The sequence below is a fragment of the Protopterus annectens genome, chromosome 5.part0, assembly GCF_019279795.1.
Source record: "Protopterus annectens isolate FY-2018-M chromosome 5.part0, PAN1.0, whole genome shotgun sequence".
Lineage (NCBI taxonomy): Eukaryota > Metazoa > Chordata > Ceratodontiformes > Protopteridae > Protopterus > Protopterus annectens.
Window position 1 is genome coordinate 1,279,784,145 of NC_056735.1, and position 24,282 is coordinate 1,279,808,426.

Here is a 24,282-nt window from a genome sequence, read left to right on the forward strand (position 1 = left end):
TTATTCTTTTATCAACAGTTAGCATTTATGCTGTTAAATGTTGTGGTCTTTATAAATTCCACCATACTGAGGTCATTTAATTGTAGAGGACCAGGATGAATGAAACAGAAAAAAATGCAATAAATGTAATAAATGCAGTATGCATGAAAATGCAAATGATAAGGAAAGTCAGTGAAATTTGAGTCCGGTTACAGGGGTTGGGAATTAGTCTGTGTATGTTTATTTATGGTGATGGTATTTATCAGGGTATATAGTCACATACATTTCGTCTGGGTGAAGTTAAGGCTTAGTCGTTTTGAATTTAGTTGTTCAATATAGATCAGTTTTAAATGCAGATAAAGTAATTTGAATGTTCTTGTCTCCACCCAAAAAGAAACACTACAAATTAGACATGGTATATAAAATAATATTTAGATACAGAATATATAATGTATTTAAAGTTTACAATTTAGAGTAAGCGACTGATCAATAAGGCCCCATTTAGTATGGCTAAGGATTCATTTTGATACTTTGGTTGATATTAACACAGGCTTTTCTACTAAAAGCTAGTGAAAAGAAGAGACAGAAAGCTGAATAAACCAGTTTAGCACGCTGTAACCAATATTTCAGATAGTCAGTGAGGTCCTTGTATACTTAGTTGCACATATCCCAAGCTTCCTTTGTGTTTTCTCCATTATACTCCAGTTAATTTTAATGTATTTCCTGTCCCTTCACGTTTGTTTTTCTTCTCTGACCTTGATCTTTGTCTGCGCTGTCAGTGAAACATTCAGCACTCCAAAATTCTTTAATGCTAACTCCATTCCTGTTTACCCCTTTGGATTCCCAAGGAAGCCTTCAAAATTAGGTACCAATGATATGCTCTTCTTCTGACTTGACAGTGTAGTTTGGAAATGAGCTCATTGGTGATAGCTCTGAGAGTTGATTAGTTCTCCACTCAACACACATATGGTACCTGTGCATCGCTGCATTGTTTACCCTTCCCTTATGTACAGTAGTAACTCATTTATACCAACAGTACTGATTGTACTTTTTAGTGCTCAGTCCTCACATTTAATTTTATGTGACTGTGTGCTCCAGATCCAACCTGCTAGCAATGAGGAATATGAGGATGTACTCTTCATTACCTGACTGCCAGTGGGTATCAGTGAGTTAAACACTCTCAAACAGGTCATTCCTTTTACACATGTGCTACTATGATCTTCTTAGGTGCTTTTCTGAACTCCTGTGCAGTACATGATATGAACGAAATCCTTTTCTGTAGCATTCTGTTTAACAGCATACATACTGTTGTTATTTGATATCTTGTATGATTCTACTTTACCACAACCCGTGTACTGCATGTTATAATGTTGTGTACTGCATGTTATAATGTCATGTACTGTATGTTATAATGTCGAACTGTAGTAACACTTACTGCTGAAGGCTTACTTCTCTTTGGTTTGCATGTTGTTGTTTGACTTGGGTTAGCAAAACACATGCGCTTTAGACTTTTTGCAATGTCTTTAATAGATTGTATACATTTTTATTGTTTTAGCCTTTGCCAAAGAAAAATGTGTGCTTATTCTTATTATAGGCTATTGTTGTTAAATGCTATACAGATTACCTTTTAACAGTCTGCAACCTTTGCTTTATCTAACACAATACAAAATGTTACACATAAACAGAAATTTGTACTACAGCTGTTCCTTTATAACGGTTGTGACCAAAGCATTTCCTTTAAATCATTTGCTACCTATTCTTGTATTTCCAAACATACATGCATGAATAAAATGGCTGGGATTCAGGAAAATGTACTTGGACATAGATACAATGGGTTTGTATCATAACCGTGACACCGCACAACATCAAACGGCATTACATTGAATCTGAAACCTCGAATGCTGACAATATCAAAGCCATGGAACATCGAATTCTTACCCAGGGCAAGAATTCAGTGGGCCGTTCAATGGCTTCGCTGTTTCCTCTACTGTGGTGCGATCTCAGAGTTGGTATATTTAAGCCCCCCACATTAGACATAGTTTTTGGTGTGCTTGTGTTGTGTGTGTGTTTCTCGTAACAGCAAATTTTTTCCCTGGGAAAAAAATTGCAGTTCTGAGCTTTTGATGTTATCACATTTTGAACTTCCAAGTTCGTGCTTATGGCGTTTGATATTTTGAAAGTTCGATTATGTGATATAAACCCGATACAACATAGATACTAATACATGGCACTGATGACTATGCAGCCATGTCTGCCTGCTGGATTACATAACCTACATTACAGAACTATCAATAATACTTATAGGAAGGCTGTCAAAGACAGCTGTTACCGAACAGTACATTCAATCACAACATAAGTATAACAGCTGTGCTCATTTCTAATGACCTTATCCCCAGCCTAAGTCAGCAATGAAGCTTGACAGGGAGTGCGTTTCTGGGAAATAATGAATAACGGGTGTTTTGAAACCTGATGTCAAAGGATTTCGGCTTTCTCACCTTTGAAGATCCATTATTTCCTTAACTATATCCACTCTGGGAGACATTAATAAAGTTAGAAAATGCTCTTTGCATGTCTTTTTGTTTATTTTGGATCATGTGTCATATAGCTTGTATAGGATGTTTGTGCATATCTGTTGTTGTTCATGTGAAAATGTAGTCCCTTTCCTTCTTTCTTAACAATACACATTCCGTTCTTTGTGAATGCTAACATTGCTTATTATAATATGTAAGAAATCATCTTAATACTGTATGTCATTTTGTTAGACACTATGAGCTTTTTGTTGCACATTACTGTTTATTTCATTTTTATTCCATTTTTTTTTGTTTAATGTACTATATTTGTGCATTATATTTTAAGTGACAAGATAATACCTTATGTCTATCATGACTGCATACATAATGTTAGTGCTATAACAAATGCTTATTTTTAATGTGAGAATGAACGGATGGTAAGCATTTCTGATATTAATACGTCATATTAGAGTACTTTCCGACGACTCTTAAAACAATATATACATTGTTTCACCACTTAAAGGTACAATAAGTGCAGCTTATATTAATGTACAGGTAGCTTTGCTGATATTAATACGTCATATTAGAGTACTTTCCGATGACTCTTAAAACAATATATACATTGTTTCACCACTTAAAGGTACAATAAGTGCAGTTTATATGAATGTACAGGTAGCTTTTCAGAGCTGTTTATTTAAATGTGCTTTACAACCTTTTCCTAAATTGCTTTAAGTTAGGATTGCCAGTTTTTCAGATGTCCAAAATAAGATTCAGGAGGTGCAACCGAATGTATACCATCATTAAGGATTATGACCAGTAGTATGATACAGTCAGGAGGTGTGTCAATTTCTGTGCATACATAAACTTCAAACGCACACACACACACACACACACACACACACACACACACACACACACATCCATGTGGCATTCATTAACTTTAATTTTAAAAAATGTCACAAGATAAATAACTAATACCTATGTGAAGGACATGTGAAAACAAAAATAATTCACAACATATCCTAAATTATTCTGCTATACCATACTGGAACATGATGGCATAACAGAGTAGATTTTAATTTGCTACTTAAGCTTCTAATTTCAATAAGGTTTATATGCCAGTGCAAATAGATGAAAATTATTTTTCATTTAAAACTAACGCTTTTTAAAATAGTTTTTCATTCCTTCCATATGCAGTTAAGCTGTTTTGATTTATTTACATAGTATTATAGATTTTTGGTAACATTTAAGCAGTACAGCAATGGATATCTATTTTTTTCAAGAATTGTACGAGCCTGTTTTGTCACTATGATGCTTTATACCCTTATACCCAACATGTAGCCACAAACAAAAAACTAAAAACCGAAAAAGACCACATAGGCCAATATAAAGACCCAAAACTTTATTGTAAAACACTCTCCAAAGCCTTAGCTAAAAGACTTTCAAGAGTGAAAGAACAAACACACATTAAATATTTAAATACATGCTTTCATTAAAAACAACAAATCAAAACCTCCATTAAATTAAGCAATTAAACTTTATAACTAATCCCACACATCCTATAAAAACATTTTCCAATTACATTCTAAGTTGACTCCACTAGGTGTCAGTGTTTCATGTTGTTGTGTCTTTCGGCTTTTCCCGGTTAGGGGTCGCCACAGCGGAACTCTGGTCCGCTAATGATTGGTAGTTGATTTTTACGTGCCGAGTTACCAGCCTTGATGCACAACCTTCAACGAAGGTACGCCCATTCATGCATGTCTCCATGCAGAAGACGCTCTAGCTGAGAATCAAACCAGACAGCGTCTGACTGTGAGATGACAATGCTACCGCAGCACCACCACCGCGGACTGTCATTGTTCCAAACTTTAAGATAAATAAACTCTCCTTAAAAAGTAACCTATCCTTTAAATCCATATCAGTAAAAACTTTCAAATTTTTCTAGAATTGTACCTTGGAGACAATTTTCATACAGGTGAAATTGGTGCTTAGAAAGTACCTGGTACCACAGTGGCCCCTCCCAATGAATAGTACAACAATAAAACTGTTCAACGGTCAGTATTCAGAAGGGCCTACTGTCTTAGTGAGGGAACAATACAAAGTTATGGAGTGTGGCAGGGCAGAAACCTGCAGCCCCTCTTCTGTATGAACAAACAGTATTTGCTGTATATTATAGTAGAAGGTTAGTGCAAATCAGGTAAGCTTCCTTTAGCAATATGTGCTGTGTAGTAGTGCTGGTAATGTGGTGTTTAGGAATCTTACTCTCATTTCTCTAACAGTGTCAGTTAATATAATGGACTAAAACTGATTCATGTCTTGCAACACTTTTCCCATTAAGTTAAAATATATGTAAACACTGGTTCTGTAGTGTCATTTTAAAATGTTATGTCACTGCTTATTTTAGTCTTGTGTTACTGTAATCTTTCTTGAGGTTTTCCTCAATAATGGTCAGTTGTCATTTTTTTACCTATATGCTTTTTTCCATTCTTGTCTGCTAATTATCAAACCCTCACCCCAAAGATAACAAACCAAGTCATTTTCATTGCAGGAGGCCCTTAAGCAACAAGCAAAATCCAACAGGAGAGGGTGATAATCCAGGCAGTCATGGTGGCAAATGCACCCCTGCCTGTGTCCAAATCTCCAGTGGTAAATGAGTGGAATAATCTCATATTAGAGGCCTGAGTGGCATGCTTCAGCTCTGAAGAGAGGAGCCGTTCATGTTTCAGGACAAATCCTAAACATACTCATCTCAGGGAACTACATTCTGCTATTTTCCTCTGTGAATCCCCCTTCTTTCAGGACCAAGGCTATGAAGGCATTTCCATTATACCCTTAACCTTAGTTGGCTGACATGAGCACTGCCTCATCACTGGGTATCCTATGTCCTCCCCTGCATGTGTTTGTCCCCCCCCCCGCCAGTGCATCCTTGTAGGCTACTGTCACAAACTTGGGATTAACAAGCCCATGTCCCCATCTACAGCCTTTAGTAATATGCAAACCTTTGCTTGCATAGGAGCAATCAGCTCTCTGGAAACCAACTCCCTCTTCCCAAGGATGTTTGAGAAAGCATAAGCTGCTCAATCCCACTCCTCTGCCTGGCTCTTCCAGTGCCAGAGATGCTATTTTGACTCGAGCCATTTAAATCATAATCAGGGCTTTATCCGTCTATGCCTCAGAGCAGGGTGTCAGCAGCTGTCATTCTTCAGAATGCATACCCAGTAAACAGAGATGTAAATGAAAATGTGTATGTGACCCCTAACCGGGAAAATCTGAAAGACACAACAACAACATGCTACAGAAGACAGTTGAGAAGATGACTGTGGTAACAGTTAGATCAGATGATTAAATTCATACAGAATTATGTTATGGATTAAAAAAGTAATGCACACGGTGTGATGCTACACTCTTTTGGGAGCTCATTAAGAAAGGGTTAAGAAGACTGCCTGTTTGCTTTGTGACACTGTGGCTGTCTCCATGATCTAAGAGGTTGTTGAAGGTGTGCACTCCAACATGTGTTTCAGTATAGGGCAGCATATTATAGTTTGAAATCTTAGAATCCTAATCTTTGGGCAGAAAGTGAATGTATCAGTAATGTGAAGGTATTTGATAGTAGGCATGAAAGATGGCTAGGAATAGTGCCCAAAAGCTTATCACAGGTTGTGAAGATAACTTGGTTGACAGACAGATAAGGGTTCAATTCTCACATCTTTCTGTCAACCAAGTTATTTTCCCATTTGTGATGATGGTGGGATTCAAACCCCATCTGCCTACTGTTTATTGTCTGCTGATTGGCACTCTTATTTTTACATTGGATGGTAGTGGTGGGTTTTGAACTCCCCATCTGTGGTACAAATCTCTCATATAGTTATAGATCCAAGACACACAAACACACACACACACACACACACACTGGTGAACACACATATATACAGCAAAACGTGCATAAATGTAGTTTAAATATAATAATATAGTTTTATGTTGAAAGCTACTTCATCTATCAGAAACTTTCTTTTAAGTTTATATACTTTTTTTCAGGTAAATGCTGAAAAGCTTCTCCGGACATATGAGGATCAGTTAAGTGAGACAAAGACAAAACTGGATGAGATGACTCGACATGTAACTGATCTCACTACCCAGAGGGCCAGATTACAGGCAGAGGCCGGTAAGTGTTCTCTAGTCTCAAATCTAAAATGTATAATATGACAATAAATGTCTAATTCTGTTTTGGAACTTCACTTTCCAGGTCTCCGATATAGTTGAATTCTGCCTACCTGGTTCTCAAAATCAGCAAACAAAAATTATTTTTTCTCCCAAAATTCACCATTCAGTTCTTCATACTTTTCTCTGCATCTCATAAAGAAACGCAAATGTGCTCCTCTGAGCTGAAATACGGTATATACATGCTTAAAGCATATGTTTAAATACATCCTTACTATATTGTGCCATTGTGAGGGCTGTCCATTCATCCATCCATCCCTCTGTCCATAACATCATCCATCTCTCATGCCATTTCTCCCTCCATCTGACATCTAATGCAGTTAAACAATCAGTATGTATTCCATCTCTTCAGCATCCAGTGACAAGGTGAGCTAAAGTCATTCATTACTTTTCTGGATGACAGTTAAATGACCTGCAGTACATACTCAAACCCAGAAGAGCAGATAATAAGATATGTATATGCTTAGATCCTGATTTAATGGGCTTATAGGCCCAAATAAAATAATTTCCTATCAATCAAAAACAGTGCACAACATGACTCCTTTTAGAGTCCAGCCACAGTCATAATAATTCACAGAATCTTAATATGTTAAATGGTGTTTTGTGTGAGTTTCATTTCATTTCATGTGCACCCTGTCCTCAACAGGTGAACTTGGCAGACTTCTAGAAGAGAAGGAAAGTTTGATCAGTCAGCTAACAAGGGGTAAAGCTTCCTTTACTCAGCAAAACGATGAGCTCAAGAAGCAACTCGAAGAAGAAACAAAGGTAACTTACAATATGTATTATTTGATGTTGTCTTGTCAAATGAAAATAATTTGCTTTAATATTAGGAGCATAAGCTGGTTTCAGAGATTATAGAGAACATTAGATGTTCTGTAAGTGACAATACAGAATAGCAGTGACATGGTTACATTTGCCTGCTACTTGGTAATTACCTAAGCTTTTTTTTCTCTTTCTAATCCAGCATAGAGACAGATAGATACACAGCTAGAAGAAACAGTCAGGTAGATAGACAACCACATAGACAGCTAAATAGAAAGACAGGTAGAGAGATTAGATCACACAGATAGCCAGCCAGACAGACAAATAGAGATAGATAGATACAGACAGACAGCCCAATAGATGATTAATACATTGAGAATTTCATTTGTGTGGGGGCTGCTGCTTTCTTATCTCCCTCTTTGCATGTAAGATTTTTCTTTAAGACTGAGTGTTGGAGGCTAAAGAGGGCATCGACCCACATTAGAAACTGAATTAAAAGAAATGCCTAGGATAGAACATATTTGTCTATTTATATCACATTACGTGACTGAGCAATAATTGCCTCCATGTTTTGTGCCTTATTCAAAGTTTGTTAAAGTATGAGTATTATAGAATATGTATATGTCAGTGGCACAACAGGTAGCACACTTCCCTTTGATGCAAAAGGCTGTGGGCTCTACTCTTACAACAGGTAGATCAATTGCTAACACTCCAGTGCAGCATAGGGAGAGGTGCTCTACTCCTGAGTGTGCCTTTGAAATGTTAAACCATAGTTCCATCTGCTTGAGTTGGTGTCAGCTCAGGTGGATGCATAAAATCCCATGGCACCTATTAAAAACAGTAGAGGTCCTTTATTTATATACAAAAACATTATTGACAAGATATTACTTACAGAAACTAGATATTTACAAATATACAATTTTCTGTTTCTTCCCTTTACTATTACATAGTCGTACTTATCTTATTTATTATACCAAATTTTCATTCTTATTAGACCCCCCCCCCACTCCTTTTTCCATAACCACAATCTGATTTTACTCAGTATTGTTTGCAATGCATTTTTCACTAAACATAATTTTATCCTTTCATTCCATATAATTCATGGAAGATAAAACATCTATTTTTAACATTTTGCTGTTACTTTAAAATACCCATATTTAATAATATCTATATTCATATTTCCCACTAATTTTATATCTTCACAGAAATTTTCTTTGCATAACTTTACATAATTTCACTACTCTTTTACATTTCTGAAAAATGTTCTGTAGTTTACTCTTCCCCACAATGTAAACATATTATTTTCAGTTTTCATTTTATATGACATATTTTCTTTTACTGGTAATTTATTTATTACCAGTCTCCACAAAAAAAAAATCTTAATTTCTTATGTTTCTAACTTAAATTTTTTCTTCTATTAGATTTTCCCATTGGTTAACATAATGATATTGTATCATTATATTTTATATCATGCCTTTCTCTACTTTTCTACTTCATCAAATTTTATTTTCCACATTAGTATTTTTTCTTGATTATGTTTCATCTCATTTATGCATCCTTTTCTCTTTTGCTCCTTCTCCTTGTCTCCCAGAATTTATCATACTTACATTTAAACATTTTTGCAGCTAATCTCTCATATTTCTCATTTTTCCACTTTAGCACATCATACAAGTTTAGAGAAACAATATAGCCTGCTGAATGTATTAACCCTTATGCACCCTTCTCTTTACTGGATTTAATCTAAAGTCCTATATGAAAGAAAAAAAAGCTGTAGCAATGTAGTAATTCTTTTTCAAACACTGTTGGCAACATAAATACACTTGCTAGATATGCTATTTTCCCACTAATACTGAATTTGTCAAATAAACTTTTTTTTCTAAATGATAACCTATATGCCCCCCCCAAAAGAAAAACAACAACAAAACAAATTTCTTTTAATTCATCTATTATTTTTTCTCACTAAATCCTACTTGCATTCCTATTCCCAAATGTTACACCTAACACAGAAACTTAATTCATTGTAAAATATATTCCCCCATCTTAATCACAGCACCCAGTCTATCTTTTACCTTTATTTAAAGACATTCTTATTGCTTCTAAACAATCATTTAAGCAACATATTACTTCTTTTATCCATGTCTTTTTTACATCTGCATTGTTAACTAAACTGGAATCCTTATCTCTCAAGCATTAAACATCCTGCAGCCTTCATTTTAAGATTTATCTCACATACTATCACATTCTTAACTAAAGCAAAAAGTATGCAACTCACTGGACATCCCTATCTTACATGCTTCCTCATGGGTATTTCTTTACTTAGACAACCATTTACCAGAACTCTAACTCTATTATTGTTATAAGTGGGTATACATAATTTCCTAATTTTCCTACTTATACTTTCATTATCATCCATAAAAATGCCATGTCCTGTTGTTTAAGTTTAGTTTCTTCTCTTCTATTTGTAATACCATGCACAGTCTCTCTAACACTCAATAATTCTTGACACCTCTTCCCCTTTATGCCATACCTGCTATACCCAGGACAGTTTCCACCTTAGTTTCATTCCCTTCTGTATTACTTTCATAAAAATCTCATTGTCAGTATTATTCAATACTATTGGTCTCTAGTTTTTTTTAGTTTTTTTACTTTGCCTACAAGAATGGAATAGGCTTTCCAACATCTCTGATTTAAACTTTATCTTTGACAAACCTTTTAAATGTGTATACAGAAAAGGACGTAGTATTAAAAATAGCTTGGAATACAAAATTTCTCCTTCAAATTCTTGTAGACGAAGTAAAAAAGGTACTTACAAATGTGGGAGTTGTTCCCAGTGCTCTTACATAAAAGAAGGTGACACAGTTTATTTAAAAAGTAGGGACAGGTACATTAGAAGTGGGTTTTTTGCTAATTGCAATACCAAAGGTATTATCTACCTTGTCTTATGTGAAAATGTGATGTGTTTTACATAAGTAAAACTGAGAGGAAATTCAAGCTTAGGATTTATGAGCATAGGTATGATATAAGGAGAAATAACTCAAACAATGCATTATTCAAACATACTCAAACTTGTGAGGGGGCAGATTTTTGTTTTTTTGCTATGAAAATACTGTTGGTTGATCCTAGAGGTGGTCCTTCGGAAACTCGTTTGGAGTATAGAGAACTATATTGGTAGTTGATTTTAGAAGCTAACAAGTTCCCAAGTGTGAATGTCACTGTTTCTCTTAAGACTGTCTTAAAACTGAGATCAGCTAAACTTTAAATTTTTAGTATTTCCAGCCAGTAGAGGGTGATATTTGACAATTCAAAGTTGCTGACTTTTTGTATATTTATCATTACAGACATTTTATGAATTGTTTTTCATCAATAATGTAATTTTAGGTAGTGCACTTTAATATTTCTAATTTTAAACTTTATTTTTATAAAAGTAATTTATTACTATTATATACATGTTTTGTATATTTATGCAGTTGTTTTAAGATATTTTAGGTTTGTGTTGTATTAATATCCTGTGTGAAACCTGTAATAAATTGATTGGTTATGTTTCTTGGGGGTGGAGTGATTTGGGGTATTTAAGTTCTTTGATAAATGATACACTCACATCTGATGAAGTTATAGGACAAAAACGCGAGGACAAAGTTAAGTGTTAGTGTTTTAATCTGATTTTGTGTGAATTCCATATTAAACTTGTATTTGGATCGTGATTCTCCACCCATTCTGTAAGCACATTAATTTTTATCGCAAAATAATTAATTTATCACATCTCATAACTTCTAACATTTTTCTTACATCATTTCCATTCTTTTTTGAATACCCCTTTAAATTACAGTTAAAATCACCTGTTACTATAATTTTTATATTTAACACTACATAATCTAGAATCTGCATAAAGTATCTTGTTCCTTACCAGTAACATATACATATACATATAATTCCCTAATTCTATGTGCTTGTACTTTCTATCTTAAGTCCACAATAGTTAGTTTTTCCATTCCCACTAATGTTATATCTGATATTTTCACCGAATTTCTGCAAAACACAACTATTGCAGAACATTGATCATTTCCCAAATTCCAAATTATGTTCTCCATAATTGTTCTGTCTGTAAGCTTCCTTTGCTGCTAAAATCTCACGTCTACATTACATTTATTGCAACATTCCAAATCCCCTATCCTTCTCACCATATTCTTAATACTGTTGACATTTACAGAAAGTACTCTCACATTTTTACTTTCCCTTTTCCTTAATTTATAACTTTACTTTATTTCTTATTCAATTCCTTTCTTTTTTTTGTTTCATACTTATCTCTTTAAATTTTACCCTTTTACCAATAGATTTTTTTCCGGGTTCTGGATTGTAGCTAGTGAGACATTTCCCTGTGAGCTACATCACAAAAACCAGAAGGCTGCAGCAGTACTTTGTTGTAGAGTGGTACGGCTGAAAAGCACAAGCGCTGCAGTTGTACACTATGAAAAGAAATGTAGTACATTGCGGCGATCCCTAAGGACAGCTACTCGGCTGTATTCTAACAGAGACAGCCATGCTAGAAGAGCTACACATTCCTTATTTTCATTCAAGGAATGAAGTTATTGTTTATTTTATTTACAGAACCTGATGTATATTCAGAATGCATATTTACAATGTTTCATAATGTCTGAATGGTAGTTTCAAATGCTATGACTCATTAGTGCTGACTTGCAGACATGCACATTTGATTTATCACAGTGACATGGCAGCTTGCACATTTTTTTACTTCAGTGAGCCACACAGTTTCTTGCTTTGTTCTATAGAGTGAGTTGTACTTAATATAGTCATGATAAATGTTACTTGGTTGTTCTGGGGTTACCTACATACACTCAGTATGTGTTTGTTTATTTTTTATTTGTTAAAACACTATTTTGTGATGCAGTGTTTGCATGCAATTATTTGTGCTCTGCCTGTATAATGATGTGCGTGAGCTCAAACTGTATTTACTGTTATGGAGTCTAAGATCACAGTGCATCAGAGAGATACTGACATCAGTTTTTGTGCCTGGAGTAAAAATGTATAAGTAACATCTGTATATATGTGTGGGGGAAGAAGGGGGGGTGTGCAAAATCTCATGCATAAGTAGTGCAGAGAAACTTTCCTATATACTGGAACATTTGGCTTGAGTTTGAATAGGTGGTGTGTTGCCTTATCTTTCCTTGAGTACTGTTTGAAAGATTCTTTATATACTTGAGGAAACACTTTCATGCATCAGTAGAAGTGTTGCTGTTTTTCATGCAGTCAGGAATGGAGGTTCATAGGTGTGTACTAGGTTAATGGCCCTGGAGCCTTTACAAGCCTAGTCCATAGGATTACCCTGGCATCGTGCCACCAGACCTTAGTTCATAGTGCCTGTGTCAAGTAGAGCCACTGGAGTGATTCCCGAGGTGAATTTTCTATTTCCCATCCACTTATCAAGATTTCTCTTGAAGAGGGCCAGTGAGGTGCTCTGCTTGATATGTATGGGAAGTCTATTCCAGAGCATGGGCAGTCTCTGGGTTACGAACCCTCCAGCATGTTCAGTTGATTGTGGTAATGAGGTTGAGGTCTCTGGATTGTGTGATGTGGAGGGATTGGGATTTCTTTAGATGCAGCATTTCTAACAGAGCTGGGTCAGACATGGCTTTGTAAGTCAAACAGAGATCGCCTCTAAGTAGGTGATATGAGACAGAGACTAGTTGGAGTTTTTTGAGTCTGTCCATATAGGTCAAGTGTTTAAGGCCTAGGATCCTCTTTGTGAGGTACTTTTGCGGCATCTCCAGTTGTTGCAGGTATTTAGGGCGGTACATGCCAAATGGGGCATTGTACTCGATGATTGGCCTAATGAGGGAAGAGTAGAGGGAGACAATGACCTCTTTCTTCCTGGATGCAAACCCTTTAGTAATGAGATGTGCCACATAGAAGGACTTTCTGACCACAGTGACAATGTGGTGGTCAAAAAAAAGGTTGCTGCCAACCTATGTTCCTAGATCTCTCATAATGCCTTCTGTGTTCAGTGGACTACCATCAATGTGGTAATTCAAGGGAACCAGGTTTTTCCCAAGGGGAATGACAACACATTTTTTGGCATTGAGCTTAAGGCCATGGTTCTGGCACTAGTCGTTGGTTTCATTGAGGCCTTTCTGTAGGATGTCAACATCACTTGGGGAGTTAATAATAGCTCCCAACTTGCAATCGTCTGCGAACTTTGTCAGCCAGAGTCCCTTCATGTTGGCCTGGACTTCAGAGAAGTAGATACCAAACAGGAGAGGACCGAATCCTGTGGGACTCAACTCATGACTGGTCGACAGTCTGACTTGGAGTCCGCTTCTTTCACACTGTGGGTTCTATTTGTGAGACAATTTGCAACCCACCTAGTGATATAGGGCTTGATGCCTAGCTTAGTGAGTTTTTGTATGATTCCTGAGTGGGGAATGGTATCAAAGGCCTTGGCCAGATTAAGGTGGGCTGTATGAATCACTTTGTCTTCATCCACAGCTCTGGTGACTCACTCAAAGAAGTCGACCAAGTTGAGCAGGCATGATCTACCCTTCACAAAACCAAACTGTGTTTGATCCAGAGTTTGGAGATTCCCTATATTCTTGTTTATTAGGTCCAGGATAATTCTTTCCATAGCTTTGCATATTAGACTCATCAGGCTAATGAGGCGATTGTTCCAGGGGTATGTAGTGGCTCCTCCCTTGTGGTGAAGGATGACTGTAGCAGTGCGCCATTCAGTAGGGATAAAGTCTGAGGTGAGGCTGTGATTGGATAGGGCACACAGGGATGAGGTGCCAGTTCACTTTGTAGGTCATGTAGAATACAGCTGTGGATATTGTCAGGTCCCACAGAAGCTGTATTGTTGGCCTTGGACAGTGCTGTTTTAACATGTGCAGGAGTAATACTGGGTGCCTGGAAATCTACTGGTATTGTGATTGGTCCTTTGGAAGGGAGAGGGGGTAAAGTTGGCACTGAATCTGTCGGTCAGTATATTGGCAATATCTGTTGGCTAGGATAGGAGGTACCATTGTGCAGTAGCTCAGAGCAAATCTGGGTATTGCCATGGAGATTCTTTACATAACTATAGAAGGCCTTGTGGTTGTCTTTACTATCTGCTGCAATTCTGTTTTCATAGCTAGCTTTAGAGGATTTGATGAGGGATCTCAACCTTTTGTTGAGGCTGATAAGGGAGTTTTTCCAGTCTTGGGACTTCACCTTATTCCGCATCAGTTTCCTCCTTCTGTTGTAGAGTTTGTTTATGGCAGGGGACCACCAGACTGGCTTCCTATTTTTTTGAGGAGAGTGTCTTGGTTCTATTGGGTATGGTGAGATCCATGCATTTATGTACATGTTCGTACAGTGCATTGGTGTATGATTCGACAGTCATGCATCTATTCTCCATTTGCATGGGTGCAGTGAAGTTAGCCACCTCTTTTTTAGGAGCCCAAAGTTAGCTTTGGAGAAGTTTTTCATAGTGGTTAACATACTAGACCTAGTTGCATAGTATAGCTTTATTTACAATTTCTTTTATACATACACCCAAATGATTTGCTGCTGAAATTAGGTTTTTGTCTTTCATGAGTCCTTTATATGGTCAAATGTTAAAGTGTGTATCTGCACATTGGTCCTGCTTTTTTAATACATGGCATCCTGACATCCCTCCCCACAGTGCCACTGTATCAGCTCCTGCCTCGTGGAATGGACACTGACACCATTTAACATAATTTGATGCAGGAAAACTATTATCTGACTTTGACCCTTCTGGCTGCTGGTTTTAGGTGGGAATTTCCTCAAATATCAGACGCAGTCAAGTGTTATTCACCTTTAACGTTCGACTTCTCTTCCACAGCTCCCTACTTCTGTTTGATTTCACTGTCAGTTCCAGGCTGCCATGAATGAATCAATAGATTCTTTCCATGCCATCTATTTTGGTATCCTATGGGTGTAGAACTCTGTGCAAAGAACTTTTTTTGATAAGTGAGAAGTTGGTTTCCTTAATCTGCAGTGTGTCCCTTCCTTTAATCTCTCTCCCTCTTTCCTTTTCATAGACGCCCCTTCACTTCCTTCACATCTCAATGATGTGACCTTTGTGCCCATATCATGTCCTTCCTTATGGTCTCTATTGAGAAGATCCTCAGTTTCTCTAATTTCTGGTCATGGACATAGCTAAGACCAAGACTTGTCTTCTGACATTTAATGACACCCCGCCATTCTATCCAGCCAACTACTGATAGCCACTAGCCAACCCTAGTCTACTCTCCCCTGAGTATTTCAAGTGGTCCTTACTTGGTGATCCTACATGCATCCCATCACCAGACAGGTGTCTTAACTTCTTTGAGAGCAAAGCCTTGGAGCTATTTAGACACATAGATAGTGAATCATGCTTTAGATGGGAAGACATTAACAAGATATGGAACCATTATACTGAGGCTGGCCAGTCAGAGTTCTTAATGGGGAGAAGTAACGTGCAATGTCTTCAGTCTGTATGGTATGGGTACTCACACATCTTGTACTCGATTCCTTTTGATTCCTTCTTTCAACAGTTGGAAGGTTATAAGATCCTTGGGGTCCACCAGGGGTCATGCTGGCTGAGGTAAAGCCCATGCCCTTATCTCAGAAGAGAGCAGTTATTTCATTCTGTCTCTGCAACCCACCATTCTGGTTCACAGGGTCAGATCTTGAACCTTGGTCATTGGTAAAACAGATGGATGTCTTGCTTCAGTGCCATCAAATCCACATACAGGCAGGATATTTTGAAATTACATAATGCCTAGTACATCCAGATGCCACAGAGCATATTGAAGGGGTACAGCTCCTTAGGTAGTTAAAATTACTAACTAAACATAATACTAAGCGTGATACAATAGCATGCATTATCATATGCCACAGAGCATATTGAAGGGGTACAGCTCCTTAGGTAGTTAAAATTACTAACTAAACATAATACTAAGCGTGATACAATAGCATGCATTATCTTTTATTCCTTTATAAAGAATAGTTTCATCTTCTACTTGCTATATGTAGGCATGCATTAGTAATAAATACTTGTGCTGCCTTCTTAGTGTCTAGTTCACAGAATCTGGGAACACTTTTTGTCTATACTTCTAGTGGCCTGATTGTATGAGGGACTCCTAAAGCACAAGAAACTGGAACACATTTTAACATAATCATTGTCTAAGAAGGAGCATTGGCTTGAGATGTTGATAGAGTGGATGGTAGGTACTTGCACAATCAGTGAGCTGGGCTCATTAATTAAGACAGTTTAGGAGAAGAGGAATAGAAAGATGTTATTATATCCATTTTTGAATAAAGTTAGATGTGCTTCAGTAGTAAGGATACTGGTTTGTGAAGTGCTAATGAGTCACTTCAGTGTAGTAGTATACACAAATATACACATGTAACTGTTTTATGGCAAAAATGGCACTGTGTAAAAAGCAATCCTAAGAAAAATGTAAACGCATAGTGGCATTCTCTTTACACACCTTGACCCTATTAATCAGGCTAGTAGTGGTTAAACAAGTGGTCTCTGAGCTACATTAGTGATGCTGATGGAATACAATTACCTAAATCATGCTAGGAAAACTGGAAAGTCTTTTTCCAGTATAGTTAATATGTTGGTCATTGTTTGGTTTACACTTCTTCCACTGACATTGCATCACAAATCAGCTTCATGCTGCATGATAATCCATGTTCGAACCAGTTACTGGGACTTGAGGATGTCACAGTATTAACACAGTTCTGATGATTGCAAACTTTGCTTTTTTATTTTTCTAAGAATAAATATATTGAAATCGGTTCTCTTACATTAATAAAAAGTTATAAAGTACAAGTAAACCTATATGCTTAAAATTTAAGAAAAACTTTAAACTAAAAAAATAGTGAATGCCAAGGACTGTATTCAGCATAGCTTGAAACAATTTTTCTCATAGGCGAAAACAGCCTTGGCTCATGCCCTGCAAGCAGCCCGCCATGACTGTGACCTTCTTCGCGAACAATTTGAGGAGGAGCAGGAGGCCAAAGCAGAGCTGCAGAGGGCGCTGTCAAAGGCAAATGCTGAAGTGGCTCAGTGGCGAACCAAGTATGAGACTGATGCTATCCAAAGAACAGAGGAGCTGGAAGAGGCCAAGTATGTTAAACCATCATACAGATAACTAGCAGCTAATAAAGAAGGATCTCCATGCATAGTTATTGTAAATTACACAAATGATAAAAACATTTTAAGTAATAGCTCAGAATAAAATTGTGTTATACATTCACATTACTGGCCTGTGAATGTTTTTCTGCAGTGGGCAGTGTTGTATGTGAGTGTACCCTTAGATATGTTGTCTACTGTTTGCATACTAGATTTATACATTAAGATATGTAATCACATGGCTGAGTCCAAGGAACTATAGGGTAATGCAAGTGCAAAAGTTGATTAGCAAACATAGAATTACAGTAAATAAGAAGCTTTACTAAAAAAATGTAAAGAAAGTTATATGCCTTTTTTAACAGGAAAAAGCTTGCTACTCGTCTACAGGAAGCTGAGGAAGCCATCGAAGCTGCAAATGCTAAGTGCTCCTCTCTTGAGAAAACCAAGCATAGACTTCAGAATGAGCTGGAAGATCTAATGATCGATTTAGAGCGATCCAACTCTGCAGCAGCCGCCATGGATAAGAAACAGAGAAATTTCGATAAAATCATTGCCGAATGGAAACAGAAATATGAAGAAGAACACAGTGAGCTGGAAATTTCTCAGAAAGAGTCTCGCAGTTTGAGCACAGAACTCTTCAAACTGAAAAATGCCTATGAAGAGGCTCTAGATAATTTAGAGGTAGTACGAAAAGAAAACAAGAACTTACAAGGTAAAAATCATTAACGAAACAAGAAAACAAACTGTTCTGTATCAGGCTGCTTACTTTTTTTCTTAGGATTGCTTAGCAAACACTTTGCACTTATAAAGGCAGCTATGTGCTCTATGTGCTCACAAAGCCAGTACCTTGTACATTATAGTCAAGTCATCATCATTTCTTTGTCACTCTCCTGTTGTACTTTACAACTGGGAACATGAAATAGTGCACCACTGGGGTTTGAAAGCAGAACTAGTTGGATAGGCAACTCCGAATCTTGGATGTACAGCACATTATTTGGGGTACTGTGCTCCACATTGATGGTTTTCAGAAGTCATTCCACTTGCCTCTTTGAAAACCATCCCTCTGTTGTACCCTTTGTGACTTGCAGGCATTACTCTGGGTGCAATAGGTGGCATTTGAATTCTTCAGAATCTCTCATATTTTGACCCAAAGTGAGACTTTGCTACATTTGTAACTGCTGGTACATCATGTTAAGAGTATCTATAAATGAAATACTATTTCCTCTAACAAATAATAGTCTGTTAAGTACAAGGCATATGTGCTGCAGAGGTGAGCTCTTAAGTAGCTTTAGCATTATATTATGACTATATTCTTTTTCACAAATGCAGATTTTGATTGAAGGTCATTGCTCTGCCTGAGAGCTCCACTACTGATTGCCACAGAAACATTTTTACATCTTTTTCTACATGGTCAACAGGTAATATAGACAGGATAATTGTTGCACAAATACCTCTGAAGAGAAAATTATAATGCTCCTATAGTTTGCTCCTCAGTAGCTTTATTTCAAATATAAGGACATAACAAAGCCATAGTGTTAGAATAAGTGCTTTGAATAAGTCACACACTTTGTAACTAAATGAGTGATGACTATCCAGGGAACACTGGGTTATAAGATCACATAGGATGTTTGTGGTTAAGTTCCTTATTTATAAGGCTCTCATGTGACCATTAAGTTGGGCTGCTTTTGGGTTAGCCATGATAGCAGCAAATTCAAATTCGCCTTTCATATATGCTTAAACCTAAGCAGCAATACAATAAAAACAGTATGATTAAAACACCACTTTCAGGGCTGGCCCTACAAACCATATTGCTGACAACAATGTATGGGATGTGCTAAACCATAAGAGTTTATAGCAAATGAACACTGCTGCCTTGGGTTGTGACCAGGGCCTTCCACACCCAAATAAGGTTACATTCTACCACAGAAGAGCAAAGCTATAATCACTGGCTTCCTGTATTACATATACATCACTCTCAGCCCAGGTCCCTTCAGTACTACGTTACTGACAGTAACTGTACATTGGCTAAAACTAGTGCACACACACACACACACATGCATGCACGCACACACACAAACACACACACACACACACACACACACACACACACACACACACACACACACACACACACACACACAGTGATTTCAAGGAGTATTTAATAACACCTTTTCAAGTGCCACTACCTCTTCCTGCTTTTACTGTAACAGCTGGAAGAATTTAGCACACCCAGGACATATTTACTCTGCTATTAATTTATGGTAACTATGACTGAGTATTCTGTATATGAAGACAGGATACCAACAGTTATAATTTACCAGTTTTCTATAAAATGATCAGTTTCATATATACAGCAAGAAATTAGCAGTGACAAGCTTCTACAGATGAATAATGAAATTGATTACTTAAAAATTAGGCAATTTAATTAAAAAAATTAAAAAATGCTCATGCATTTATTGCTACACATGGATTTAGTTTTGAACAGTGAATAGCATTAGAAAAATACAAATCAGCTAGATGGTCCTATATTACCAGTAACTGAAGATAACTGTAATCTCTACGTGTATTACTTTTAAGATAATTTAACAGTTGCAAAGGGTTCAAAGACAACATTTATAGACAAGAGATCATTGATGTTGGGCAGTATGCTGTCTTTCTTCTTATCTGCAGCCTGTGAGAAGGTTTGTTCATTGTTCTCAGTCCATAAAGTTCACTAAACAAGCCAAGCAAAAACAAAGACTAATTGGACTATGCTTCTGTACTGAAACTTTAAGGAAGAATCACATCACCTAAAGAAATTCTAGAAGGATTTCACAGAAGTTTCCTTCCAAAGTTCTCCTTTTTGGTTTTGTAAAGGGAGTCTTGGTTGTCTTCCTGCAGGGTCAAAATCTTGAATAAAAAATAACATCTTCCAAAGCAAAGCTGCTTAGATAACCAGAAAATGACAACACAATTAAGACATTGTAGGCTGTTTTGACAGGAAATAGCATTTCCCAGAACAAGTGTATGTGTACTGTGTGGGCGTGACATTTCAAAAATCTGCTATTTGTTTAGTTAAAGCAGATTGTGTTTTGTGTATTTTTTCTCATTTCTCATCTTTGCTGATTCTTTACTGAAAAAAAAAAACAGATTTTGTAGAGCTTTTCACAGCCACAGTGTGAAAAATTCAATTAATGCTTAGATAAAGTCTGAAATTTAAATCATAGGACAGCATAGCAAGATATCTATTTAGGGACCTTTTAAAACCAGCTACATTGGAGAGTTACTCATTAGGGAAAAGATTTAAGTGGCAGGGAAGTTGGTAGCAAAAAGAAAATGACCACCCAAAGTTTCTAGAAGTATTTCAACAATTTTCAGTAGCCCTAGAGATAGAGTGCAAACATGAAATAGTGTTATATTGGACTAGAAACTCTGCCAGATAAGGACCCATATTGTACCGGACTAAATATGCACATTTAAGAGCTTTGAAGACAGTAAGTGAATGTAGAGGCAACCAGTAGAGATGGTTCATAACTGGCATAATATGCTGTTATTTTAGGGTATCAGTAAGCAGCTTATCTGTAGAATTCTGCACTAGCTGTAACCAGCCGAGTTTTGTTTGGGTGCCCTTAGTATGAGAAGTTACCATTCTCCAAGTAAGAAGACATCAGGGCATGCTCAACCACAGAAAGGTGCTGTAAGTGGTGGAGACGGTTGATGCAGGCAATGTTTCTTAACTGGAAATAAGATGATGTAACAACAGAAGACATCTGATCCTTCAGTATTAATATGTTAATAACCATACCAAAATTTTTCACCTTCTCAGCAAAGTCCAGTTAATCACCACCATAAATTAAGAGTTAGAACTAGACGGTTTGAATTTCTCAGACTGGGAAGAATGACCATGGACCATGGTTACTATCTTGAAGGTATTGAGCAATTTCTTTGACTTTTGAAGCATTCCAGATGCCTGCGAAGTGACTCCATAATAGAGGTGCTGGGCTTAGTAAAGAAGAGATAAAACTGCATATCATCATAACTGCAGTGATACTGTAAGGCTTTTCTTATAATGAGCTCCCTCAAAGGGAGCATTCATATGGAAAATAGCAAAGAATTCAAAATCAGTCCACATGGGATATTGGAGGTGACCCCAAATAGATGAAGTATTGATGCCAAAAACACCTTGTTGGGTAAGCTGATAAAAGTATGAGATAAACTAATGCAGGGTATTGCCAAAAGCCCCACAGTAAGAATATTATAATACAACATTCCGGGAATGGTATACCAGTGTATGTATTTAATTTTAAGAACAGTCATACAGAGAAAATACAATGCTTTATAGTGAATGGAGTGTTGAAAGTTTCATTTTGTTTTAAATAACAAATGTATTGCAAGTAATGTTATTTTATGTGCAGTTAACATTTGCTCAGATTAATTAACGGCTTGTTTTTTAACTTTCAAAAACATTTGGGGGTATTGGCCTATTTTTCATACTTTTAAAGACATTTTGGGGTATTGATCTATATGTCATACGTTGTTAAAAGTCATTTAATGTATTATGTTTTGTCTTGTTAATGTTGTATGTGAGATGAGTAATGCAGAGTAGCAACTGTCAAGAGGGCTCAGAAATACAAATTTCACTGAGAAGCAACATTATCTCTACTCAAGTCATGCTTTTTAAAGTCTTAGTGTGAGAAATTTGGACAAAGCCATAAATAACCTAGGGTGGGGAGCGAAGCAAAGGCTCAAAGATAGGTGCAGTGTGTTAAATAACCCTCTTTTAAGCTTAGAGAGTTGTGAGATTAGCACATTTTGCATTAGCATGCATTTTTTTAAGAAATGGGTATGAAGTCTGAATGTCATTTGTCTGTCATTATGTAGTGACTTTAATCCTCAGTGATTTATCTGAAAACCACAAATTTTATGAGGAACAGACCAGATATATGTGGAAAAAATCTGTAAACTTTAGACAGTTGAGAGATATGATTAAAGTGCATACTTGTAAGTCACACATTATGCTACAGAGTTGGGCAGTGCTGATTAAGTTATATGAAGGGGACAGGGAAGGTATGCAAAACCATCTTCATGAAGATACTAACTGTGTGATACAAATGGCACCAAACTATTGCATAGAGTAAACTGATACATGCAGATATTATCAAAGAAGTGGTTTTCTGATGTAAACAGCATTGTACGGGGAATGTAGGACCTTAACTTGTCTCTGATAGACTTACATAGGACAAACTCATCTGTGCAAATGGACAATGTACTAAGGCAAAAATAAAGATGTAATGCATGAAATGCCATGATTATACTCCAAAAAATGAGAAAAAGAAAGGTGTTTACACGGTTACGACTTGGTGTCACACTAAGTTCATAGGTTGGTACTTAGCTATCGGCCCTAGGGCCTATACAAGCCTAGCCATAACAATTCCTTGGCTATTTCTTCCCACACTATTTACTTCCCTGGACCCCTGTCTAGCAGGGCGACTGACGTGATCCCCAGGGTGAATTTCCTTCCTCCCATCCAATTGTTAAGGTTCCTTTTGAAGAGGGCCAAAGAGGCACTCTGCTTGACATGTATGGGCAGTCTGTTCCAGAGTCTGGGGAGTCACTGGGTCAGGAACCTATTCCTTCAGCATGTTTTGTTTATTGTGATGACAATGTTTAGATTCCTGAAGCGTGTGGCTCTGAGGGATTGGGATTTCTTTAAGTGTAGCATGCCCAACAGCTCAGGGTTTGACATGGCCTTGTATGTTAAGCAGAGATTGCCTCTGAGTAGACGATATGTGACAGAGTATAGCTGGAGGTTTTTAAGGTGGTCAGCATAGGGCATCTGCTTTAGGCCTGTGATTCATTTAGTGAGGTATTTCTGTGGCCTTTACAGTTGTTGCAGATGTCTTGAGAGGTACATACTAAACGGAGCATTGTATTCTATAATGGGTCTAATGAGGGATGAGTACAGTGGGACAATGACCTCCTTTTTTTCTGGATGAAAAGCCCTTAGTGATGAGGTGTGCCACATAGAAGGATTTTCTGACTGTTGTGGTGATGTGGTTATCGAAGGTGAGACCATTGTCCACCTGTGTCCCTAAGTCTCTTATCACACTTTTGGTGTTTAGTGTACTGCCACCTATATGGTAATTCACAGGTACATGTTTTTTCCCAAAGGGGATAACTATACATTTCTTGGCATTGAACTTGAGCCCATGGCTCTGGCACCAAGCATCTGTTTCTGTAAGGCCCTTTTGTAGAGTATCCACATCATTTGGGGATTCAATAATGGCTCCCAGTTTGCAGTCTCTGCAAACTTTGTTAGCCAGAGTCCCTTAGTGTTGACCTGTACTTCAGAGAAGTAGATGCCAACCAAGAGGGGTCCCAGGACTGAATCCTGAGGTACTCCACTTGTCAGGGATTAATGGCAGACAGTGCTGACCGGCAAAGAACAGCTGTACAATGTAGAACAGCTTTAAAAGCCATTAGATACTTCATTCTGCCACACTAATAAAAAACCACAACGGGGAGTCCAGAAGAGAACACCAGCAAACTGAATGCAGTAAAAAATGAACGCAGTTTTATTTTTTACGAAAGAGCGTTTTCGCCACAGACAAACATGCAGCTTCTTCAGATAAAAGTCAAACAATACTCCACTAATTTAAATACACCAAACAGGAAGTAGTAAATTTACGTCACTAAAGC

General features: G+C 37.1%; 1 protein-coding gene across 2 annotated transcripts in view; it reads left to right on the top strand.

Moving 5' to 3' along the window:
- The window catches only part of MYH15 (myosin heavy chain 15), a 386,453-nt gene that overhangs the window by 308,653 nt on the left and 53,518 nt on the right, over positions 1 to 24,282 (top strand). For both annotated transcript variants that reach the window (XM_044071103.1, XM_044071102.1), the window contains exons 30-33: positions 6,525 to 6,651; positions 7,354 to 7,472; positions 17,402 to 17,598; positions 17,967 to 18,316. In XM_044071103.1, coding sequence (XP_043927038.1) covers positions 6,525 to 6,651; positions 7,354 to 7,472; positions 17,402 to 17,598; positions 17,967 to 18,316 — 793 coding nt within the window. The remainder of the gene's footprint in view (positions 1 to 6,524; positions 6,652 to 7,353; positions 7,473 to 17,401; positions 17,599 to 17,966; positions 18,317 to 24,282) is intronic.